Source organism: Gallus gallus, chromosome 4, assembly GCF_016699485.2.
Source record: "Gallus gallus isolate bGalGal1 chromosome 4, bGalGal1.mat.broiler.GRCg7b, whole genome shotgun sequence".
Lineage (NCBI taxonomy): Eukaryota > Metazoa > Chordata > Aves > Galliformes > Phasianidae > Gallus > Gallus gallus.
The window spans coordinates 17599286-17609596 of NC_052535.1; the positions used below are offsets into that span (position 1 = coordinate 17599286).

The 10311-nt window shown below is 53.8% G+C and overlaps 1 protein-coding gene across 1 annotated transcript; it reads right to left on the minus strand.

The window, feature by feature from the left end:
- Nucleotides 1-297: 297 nt before the first annotated feature.
- On the minus strand, nt 298-6883 carry HMGB3 (high mobility group box 3). Its single transcript, NM_205295.2, has 5 exons — nt 6787-6883; nt 4304-4460; nt 3795-3934; nt 3122-3296; nt 298-2654 (listed from the first exon to the last, which is right to left on the minus strand). Exons 2-5 carry the CDS (start codon nt 4451-4453, stop codon nt 2511-2513), a joined length of 609 nt encoding a protein of 202 aa, NP_990626.3. The 5' UTR covers nt 4454-4460; nt 6787-6883; the 3' UTR covers nt 298-2510.
- Between the last annotated feature and the right edge of the window lie 3428 nt (nt 6884-10311).

Here is a 10311-nt window from a genome sequence, read left to right on the forward strand (position 1 = left end):
AACAAAGACAAAGGGGTGTCAGCTCCAGCTCTTACTTGCTAATACTATCAACAGGGACTCAGCTCACTAGCAGTTAATTCAAGGCCAAGCTCGATTTGCACAGCAGTGATCTACACTAATTCCCATATGTGGCTAAGGGGAGATTTTGCCAACTAGACAATAGGAACAGCATTAGAGCTCCTGAAATGATGCCATCGCTTTTCTCTTCTGCTCCACCACTTCCCATCAAATTTCCATGTACTGGCATCTCCAGTCTTCTCCCTCATGACACAAGAGGCACAGGAAAGGCAGGGAATACGAGGGTACCTGTTTCTTTTCCAGGCACGGTTTTATTCAGCCTTTTAAAACACAACTTCCCATAAAATGGGAGCCAATTTCACACTTCTTTTGTTGTAGTTCATTAAGGACATTTAAGAATTGCCATAATTAAGCAATTACAGAAATATTTCCAAGATCCAACCAACACTAAACCATAAAAAATAAAAATAAAAATAAAAAAATCACCATGTGCGGTTATATTCCATAAAAGTTTCTAACTTGTTTTTGCTCTCGGGTCCTACTCTATCTCAACAGTAGATGAGAGTGTTTTGCTATGATACCACAGTTATCGAGAGGTCACAGAAAGCCAGACACATGCCCAGTCAGGCGATGAAGCTGTTTCTCCTCACCAGCATTGCTTCTCCTGCCTGCAAGCCTGGCTCTTGTGCATCTGCAGTTGGGCTCAGAGGGAGCGGTGACAGCACCCATACCCACAGAACAGTTATCCTCTCCTGCCAAGCGGGTGGCATGCGGCAGCACACATCTGAGGGTGTCACCATGAGCACATATGCACGCCCACCTCCTCCTGGCCAAGCAGAATGGCTACAAGCCAGAACCAGAACATGAGGGAGAGGGTCAGAGCCACCAGACCAGCACTGAGCAGGGTAGCTCGATCCCAGGCTGTGGGACACCCCGCTGGAATTGAGATCAGGTCTGCGCTGCAGTCAGTGCCACCGGAGGGGAAGAGGCGTGCCATGCCCCTGCCCTGTAGCACCCAGTCACCTGGTGTTGTTGGGAAGGACACGGAGCGAGCACCTGCAGCACACTCCTAGTGCAGCAGCCAGCCTAGGCGCCTCGCTCCTGCCGAGGGTTAAGATGCTAGAAAAAACCACAAGTCTGAAACAGTTCAACACAGGACAAAAAAGGCACATTTTAATATGTACAGCAATGCATTTGGGCTATAAATTTACCCAACACAACTGGAAAAAAAAAAATCCGAACTATGCTTTTATACTTATTCCATAGTATCAGCCTCATTCCTAGCCACCTACCTTTCTCTGCATCTCTGAATGCTGCTATATACACACACAAACAAACAATTACGTCATGAATGTTCATTTAGGCTCCCAAGTTCAAGTAATAAAGTTCAAACTTGCATAGCATCTTATGCCACTCAGCCATAAACAGTTATGATTGCATATTAGCTGGAGCAGCCATCTCTTTCAATTCAGCCAGTTTTGGCTGGCCACCATTTATTTTTAATTTTTAATCCTTGAGTCAGAATGTTTCCTAAGTCACCAGCCCTGAGGGATGCCACAGACTTCGAAATGAACCTCTCGCTGTTGTTAAGATCCTTTTAAACCAGAAATTTAGAGTGTTGTCAAGAACAGTTTTAAAAATGTAATACTGTTTATTTTGCTTCAAAAACATTTCAGCATTCTAAACATACAAAAAAAACATAACGTTGCAAATTTGTTTAAGTACAGAGTGTTTTTGAACTTCAGTTGCTGCACTGGCTCTTCATTGAGTTGACGATGAAGAGATGTCTACAGTTTCAGTTTAAAAACTACCGCACTTAACTAAAAAAATCCGTACACTTCTCATGCCAGCTGAACCCCCTTCCACAACTAAGAATGGCAGCAGAATGCTATTTCACTATATACAGAAAGACAACTTTAAGCTAAATGGACGCCCACTGTAGTGTAAATAGATCTACCCTCACAGTGCATGCTTCGGGCCATGGCACCCCGGGGAACGTACAGCCTCTCCAGTAATCACTGCTCCTCTAAGGCATCATAACTCTAAGCATGTACCACAAGAATCTGTCTAGTTTTTACAAACTATAGATATGTACAGTTTATAACCCAGGATTTTCTAGCCAATAACCATATAGTAACACCACCTTACAAATTAAAAAAATGCTTGAAACATTTTTAAATGCTTTGTTACACCAACAGCAAAGTGCACAGAGTTAGGAGAACACTAGAGGGCCTTTTCATTTTAAAAATGTTTGGAAATATGTACAACTTTGATACAGTTTCAGGGTGCTCATTACACCCATGGCCACTTCATGTAAACCAGTTACAATTTCTAGAGCACTTTTAGAAACTACAACGCGATCGGAATCCAAATTTTTTCTTTTTTAATTAAGCCTAATAAGGGCAAGAGACACCATCTCAAATAAGAGGTGCTGCATTTACGGTGTTTCCCCTACTCTATGGTATTCACATGGAGACAAGTATAGTACAGTTTTATTCGTCATCATCATCTTCATCCTCCTCTTCTTCATCCTCCTCCTCCTCTTCGTCCTCTTCCTCTACCTTTTTCCGAGCAGCTTTGGTTGCCGCTCCCTTTGCGCCATCAAACTTTCCTTTAGACTTGTAGTCTGCAACATCCTGCAAAGTCAAGGGGATGTCTTAATTTGCTCTAAGTGCCAAACACCCCGCGTTTGCACAGCGGTGCATGTTAGCAGAGGGGACTGTCTTCCTGCAGGCGCAGCCCCAGAGGGCAGGCAGCCCTGAGCCCCACGCTCATCATTACTTGTCTAAGGGTAAGGGAAGCCAACCTTTTGTCACTTTCCTGCTAGCAGGACATAGCTCCCCTAACAGTATGGCAAACTCTCTGCTGTAGCTACAGGTGTGCTTTGCCTGGGGATGTTCCTCCCTGTTGGAACACACCTGCCTGCCTCTACCCGACTGCAACCCGAGGTACATCCACTGTGAGAGCTGGGCCCCGCAGCACGCCAAGAGCACCTAACTGCCAACAGCTGCGGGCAGCAGAGCCCCCACTGCTCAGCTCCATCTGTCACACAGAGGCACCAGAAAAGGAGCCCGTAAGGAGAAATGCGTTACAACAGCCTTACCTTCTCGTACTTCTCCTTCAGCTTAGCAGCCTTATTGTTATAGGGCTGCTTTTCACCATCACTGAGGTTGTTCCACATTTCACCAAGCTTCTTTGCTACGTCCCCAATGGATATGCCAGGGTTTGTGGACTTGATCTTGGGGCGGAACTCTGAGCAGAATAGGAAGAAGCCAGACCTGGGGAGAAGCACCAGAGGGCAGTGAGCAGTACAGCAGCACACCCCAGCAGCAGCCCCTCCCCACCCCACAGCACAACATCCTCACCTACGCCTACGAGTGGACAAATTGTTTTTTAAATTATTTTTTTAGTACATACTTTGATTTTAATGTGGCCAAACTTGTAACCTTAAACCCTATTTTGTTTCGATTAAGCATTTTCTATCCCCAATCCTCTGCAATTCCACCTTCAACGTACAAGTCTCACTGCAGCCCTGCTGTCCACATCCTTCACCACCATGATTTTAAGGGCACTGAGTATTGACAGCTCCGTCAGCACTCTACATGCTCAGGGTTACAGGCAGCCCAGAAATCTCACAGAACACAATCAACACCATCGGTACTCCAATACCCACACTACGTCACAGTGACTTATTTTATTGCAAATAACAGACAAGTTGTAAGCGCTGCAAGATGAAGCGCAGTAACACTTGTGCACGCCATGCCTCAGGTACTTACGGTGGTCGCTTTGGGGCATTGGGGTCCTTCTTCTTCTTGCCACCCTTAGCTGGGCCATAGTCCTTCATTTCTCTATCGTATCGTACCTTATCAGCCTTTGCCATTTCATCAAATTTAGCCTTCTCCTTGCTTGACATGGTCTAAAAAACACACAAAAAACACAAGACACCAGGCCACGTGATCACCCAATGTTCAATAGCTGGCAAACTTTGAGTACACAAGCCAACACATGCCGGCTCCACAGGGCCATTTCAGAATGTGTTTGTTTTCTAATGGACCACTGTGGGGACCAAGGTCCTGGCCGGGGCAGCAGCCACAAGCCAGCACTGTGTGAAGGAGGTCACCAGGGTGGCACAAGAGCTCACAGCTCTTATGGGGGACAGCAGCAGAACATCAGGCAGGGACGCAGCATGCAGACCAGAGCAGCAGCAGCATCTCCCTCTGCCCTCAGATCGGCACAGGCAACACAAGCAGATAACAGGACAAGTCATCACTTCAAATTAAGGTACCTTCCACCTCTCTGAGCACTTCTTAGAGAACTCTGCAAAGTTGACAGGAACCTCTGGGTTCTTCTTCTTGTGCTCCTCACGGCACGTCTGCACAAAGAAGGCATAGGCAGACATCTTGCCCTTGGGCTTCTTCGGGTCACCTTTAGCCATCCTGACTCTGTGGGACAAAAGGGAGAATGGAACACGTGAACTTCAGAACACACAAGTGTGTGCACAACATGCACCTGTTTGTACATACACACCCCCCAGAAGCAACCTGCCCTCACTCACACCTCTCTTCCCACAACACCTCCTGCCACCTCCCACATGGCTCTGCAATTATTCTTCCTTGGGCTTGGGCTGCAGACCCAAGCCAAGCGGAACCCATCATCACCAAAGTTTTACATCAATACGTTTACATTATACCAAAGGATGGGAGCTGGGCCACTAAGCTCACATACTGTTGCCCATAAAGCACTACTCAGAAACCAGTACTAGGTGTCAGAGTTGGCCTCCACAGCAAGGCTTGAGCCACATGTCTGGCACCAGCTATGCCTCATCCCCTCAGCATCCACATCCCCATAATGGGGCCAGCTCCCCAAGATCCCATCCTACAGGAGCGCCATAAGCCCTGCAGACAGTGGGGTATGGGTGGGTGCAGGCAGGTGAGCATGCCACGGCCAGCACAAGGCTGGGAGCGGTGCGTGGCTGGGTGCAAGGAGCTAACTTCGGGACCGATCACCCCCACCCTATTTGTTTTTCCCTCGGGGGACAAAAATAATCCCGCAGCAACGCTCTCTATTCACAGCTTTCCAACGGCTTGAAAACCCGATTTTTATTGGTGCAACACGGCAAGGTGCTGGCGCGGAGCTGGAGGGCCCGGCCCGCTGCTGCCGCCGCGGCGAGGCACGGGACGGTAGGCGCGGGGCGGGCCGCGGCCTGGCCGCGAGGTTCGGGGCGCGCAGGCCCGACGCGTCCCGGCCTCCTCCCGCCATCTTCTGCCCCCGCCGCCAAGGTCACCGGCAGCGGCCGCGGGCACCTGCGGCGGGGCCGGGCCGGCGGCGCGGCGGGCGGGCGGAGGGGGCAGCGGCGGACACCGATAATTCATCTTCCATTTTGTGCGCCGCCTCCTGATGAAAGAAACTGCCCCTGAAATGCAGCGGGGCGCCGGGCGGGGGGCGCGGGGCAGCGGTCGGGAGCGGCGGGGCGGCGGCACGGCCCACGGCGGCAGGGCCCGGCTCGGACCGGGGAGCGGGAGCGGCGGCCGCGCCGCGCGCCCAGGCCGGCCCCGCTCGCTAAGATGGCTTCTGCCGGCGCCGCGCGCTAACAAAGCCGCGCTCCCCCTCCGCCGCGCTCTGCCCCCGCGCCCGCCGCCCCCGGCCTCGGCCCCGCCGAAACACCGCCCCCGGCGGGAGAGGGCTCCGGGGCGGCCCCACGGGCGCGGGGGTGGCGGGGCCGGGGCGCGGAGCGGGCTGGAGGCGCCCCCCCCCCCCCCAGCCTGCCTAGCGCAATGCTCTGTAACAAAGGCTCCCGTGCAGCCATTATAGCCGCGGCTCCGCTCCTCCGCGCCGCGAGAAAAAAGTGCCGCGAGCCTGCGGGCGGCCCCCCACAGCCCAGCCGAGGGCGCGGGGCGCCGGGGGGAGACGACCCGGGCTGAAAGCGAAGGGTTTGGGCCCTCGGCGGGGCGTCGGGGGGGAGCGCTCCCCCGCCGCGACCCCCTCCCGCCGCCGCACGTCTTTCTTCCCCGCGCCGCGCTCCGGCGCCAGCCATGTTATGCGCGGCGGGCAGGGCGCCGGAGCCGCCGCGAGCGCAGTACCGCGAGCGGCCCGGGCCGGGCCGGGGAGCAGCGACGTGGGCGGACGGAAGGGATCGAGGCGCCGGAGGCGGCGGCCACGGTCCCAGCGCCGGGCCGGGCGCAGCGCGGCTCCCTGTCACTGCCGGAGCGACAGCCATGTTAATGCGGAGCCCGCGGCGGCACGGCGCTGCGCCGCGCGGCTGCAACTTTCCCCCGCCGCGCCGCTCCCACCCGGGGCACACGGACGGGGCCGTACGGCAGCAGCGGCGGCGGGAGGATCCCGGCGCGGGCGGGACGGGGCGGCGGCGCCGCGGAGCAGCGGTCCCGCGGCAGGCAGCGGCCCTACAGAAGGAGCGGGTGGGCGCGGGGCGCCCCGGGGCGCGGGGGGGGGGGGGGGGGGTCCCGGCGGGGCAACATAGAAGAACGGGTATGGGGCAGCCGCCGCGCCCCACTCCGCCCACGGCGCCGCTCCGCGCGCCATGCGTCCCAGCCCCGCCGCGACCCGCGCGAGGGGAGAAAGTTTTGGGGAATTCTTTTTTTAATAAGAAAAAAAAAATCGGAACAAAAAAAAAAAAAGCGGAAAAAAAAACTGAAAAAAAAAAAAAGCCCCAGTACAGCGAAAGGAGAGGAATGAGAGCGCGGGGCAGGGCGGGGCGCGGCGCACAGGGGGCAGCCGCCCCCCGAAAAGTTGCGGCGGGGCCACACGTACCTGTATTGTTCGCGGCAGTGTGGCAGGAGCTGAGCGCAGGGCACGGCGCGGGCTCGGCGCGGCTCAGCCTCGCGTTGGCTGCCTACGAGAGCGGCCTGATTGGCTGCAGGGCTCCGCCGTTTAAAACAACCTCCTCGTCCACCGATTGGCGCGCCGCCTCATGAATATTAAGCACTGCAGCGCGGCGGTTGGCGGGCGCGGGTGAGGTCATTTGTTCAAAACGAGCGCCCGCGGGGGAACGGGGAGCACGGCCCGGCGCGCTCCGGGGAAAGCGCTGGGGCGCGCTCCGAAGAGCTTTTCCCGCCACGTGGCTGTGGCGACTCCACTATACGGGTGTCCCCCAGAAGGACGGGATCGGGTACGGGGCCGTCCCCCCTGCGGTGGGCTCTTGGCGACGCCACGCTTTCTGCCCCGTTTAGGAAGCGGTCCGCAAAGCAGCGCGGCGCGAGAGGGGAGCGGGGCTGCAGGGTGGATGGAGAGCCCCAGCTGCGTTGTGGGGAGCACCCGCCTCCAGCAGCCGCTCCTCGGTGGTTCCTGCCTCGGGGCCGCGGTGGCCCGATGCCCACTTCACTGGCCCTGTCTGCAGAGTTAGGTTCTGTCAGGCACGACAGCTGCGCAGGGCAGGAGGGGCCACCCGGGTAGCACATCACTGGCGCGATAGCCACTGTTCCGCATCTCCCGGCGCCGACCCGTCGGAGCGGTGCTAGTACCGCACGGGCCGGCTGAACACCCAGAACCCCAGCACGCGCTCGGGGCCGAAACTGCGCCAGCGCACAGTATCCCGCTGCCTTGAAGGAAGGGGCAGCTTTCTCCATCGGGCTGCCTCTGGGGCCGGGTCGGAAAACCGAGCTGTTGATCTAAAGTTGTGGTAGAAGGCACGTACAGATAGCCAGAAGGAGCAGTTGCCCTCTTTAAGGAACAGATAGTGACAAGGAGTCCCGCCACCCTGCCAGGCAGGAGGGTTCACCACGAGCCCTCACAGCTCTCGCAGCCGCAGGTTGACTGTGCTGAAAGAGACACAGCCACGCAAGCCTCCTGCGTGCTGACCCTCTGTGAAGGCGCAGAGTTTCACAGAGTATTTAGCCAAAGTCCTGCTCCTTCTCAGCCCAAACGCAGCTGTCATCTGCACTCTGAAGCTGCCAAGGTCTGCAGCGACCTTCCATGCTGCCCTGGGCCCTGCGGAGTGCCCTGCAGAACCAGCCCAGCTTGCCTCTTGCCCTAGTTCCACGTTCTCAAACCAAAAGCTTAAAACAAGGGGCTCATTCATAAACATTAATGAGCCTACCTGAGGGACTGTATTCTGTAGCATCATCATAAAATAACACAAGTAACACTACTGCAGGATGATCTCTTTGTAGCTGACAAACATCCCTCTCACCTATTTTTAGGGATACTTTAAAGCATTTCAGACTAGTTGAATAATTAAGGCTTTTTTTTTTCTTTGACTCTGAAGTTGTACGTTTTTTTGCTCTGGAACACCTTCTTCCTCAAGTTATGACCAGCCTATAGAGCACACCAGGCTGGAGCATCCCTCCCATTTACCATAGGCCAAGAGAAACAGTCCCTGAGATACTTGTTTTAGGAAGGTCAGGGAAATTCTGACAGCTGGTCAAGGGGCAAAGGAGATATTTTGGTAACTGAGGGACAACCAGGGGAAAGGCTTTGTCCCAGCATGGTTTTGAAAGCATTGGAGGGCTGAGTAACAAACAGGTGAACATAATGTCCCAGGAAACACATGTAGATGTGTAGGCCCCCAGAGCCGCCACTGATGGAACAAATCCTCCCCCAGTGCCCTCTGCACCATGCACTGCACCTGGCCCAGTGTCTGAGCACCTTCCTGTGGTGCACCAAGAAAGCAGCCCAGAAAATTAGCTGAGCACACTTAACGTTTTTCCACAATACCTTCCAGGCCACGTGATCCTGCTTCCTCCAGCAGCCTGGCTCTGGCACCTGAGCCCTGAGAGCCAACACAGCTCTCAACCGCACAAAAGCAGAGCCCCATGCATCATCTTTCTTTCTCAGATAAATTTTCTGATGGTTTAGTGAACCAAACCAATGTAACAGGGAGTTGGGTGAGTCCCAGAGCCAAGGCGGCAAGGGTGCAGCCACGTACAGCCATGATCAGACAGCACCTGTATGGATGGCAGCTCATCCAAGGACCAGCTCTACTCTTCTGCCCAAATGCATCTTAACAGAACATCCATGTCTCAGTAACTGGGATGAGGAAAGGGAGAGAGTCGTTCCATGTCTCCTAAGAAGTATGACTTCAGCAGTTATTAGGGTTTTCCATTTTCTTTTTTTCAATACAGACTATCGTCTCCTTATGCTACAGTAAACATGAGAAACAATCCAAAACTAGAAGAAACATCAGGATGCCTGGCTCTTGAAAGGTTTGCAATGATCCCAGGATGCAAAGAGAGCTCAAAACACAGTCTTGTACCCACCCTTCAGAAAGGGTGACTTGACCCCCACAATTGCTAGAGAGAGGATTTATTCTGCAAACATATGCTACATTTTCAAGCAACTGTAAGCCATACCCTGCATTCCACAGCAAGACCCAGGTCAGGCAGTACCTAGAATGTAAGGACTGAGACATAGAATTGAAGGTGAGGTCCCATAGCAAGCAGACAGCTTCAAACACTTGCTGAGAAGATTGACTGCAAAGTCTTGTCCCAGCTGGCACTGCCGATCATTGAAGGTTTCCTTTCCCTGTAGAGCGTGTTGGTGCTTTCCAGGAAACAACAGAGCTGAAAATTGTTGAGGCCAAGTCAATACCTGCCAACATGGAATGACATCTCCTCAGCTAGAGATGATTAGAAGAGGGAGGCTGCTGTGAAAGAGTGGGAGCTACTGAGGACTCCTTCAACAAATCAATGGATTATATACAGATACAGAAAAGCCATCCACAGTTACAAATGAAATTCTTTCTTCTGCTCCCCAGAACTGCCTGAGGTATAGCTTAAGTTCACCTGTTTTCACCCAACATCCAGATCTCATCTGAACACTAGCCACAGCTTGGTGGAGATTGGCATCTCAGCTCTGTCTGTTCTGCTCCAGTCATGTCAGGTTGCTAACAAAGTATACGTATCATGTATTTAAGCCCTTAAGAGATCACAAGTGTTTAAAGGGCATTTGTGGAATTGCTCATATGAAGGGTGGAATATGGAAACTACATCTTCACCAGCACCAGCTCCATGGTTCAGCCAGCCACTCTTACCCCTTCTCATCAGTGAAACCATGAACATACCAGGGGAATCTCCCAGGACAACAACCGAATATGAGAGATTATTCCCCACGACGTTCAGCAGCTTTCCCAATCTGCATCCAGCTTGCCTCAAGGCAGAACATTTGCCCAACACTGATTTCCACTTGACCTCTGGCTAGCTGTGTCAGGCTTTGCTCAGCACTTAGGATGATTTCAGCCCAACAGTAGGTTTGAACTGGTACCATGTCTTCACTGGATTTGTCCAACAGGGGTCAGAGTGCAGTGTGCTGCTTGTGTTGGCCATCTTGATCACAGGTAGC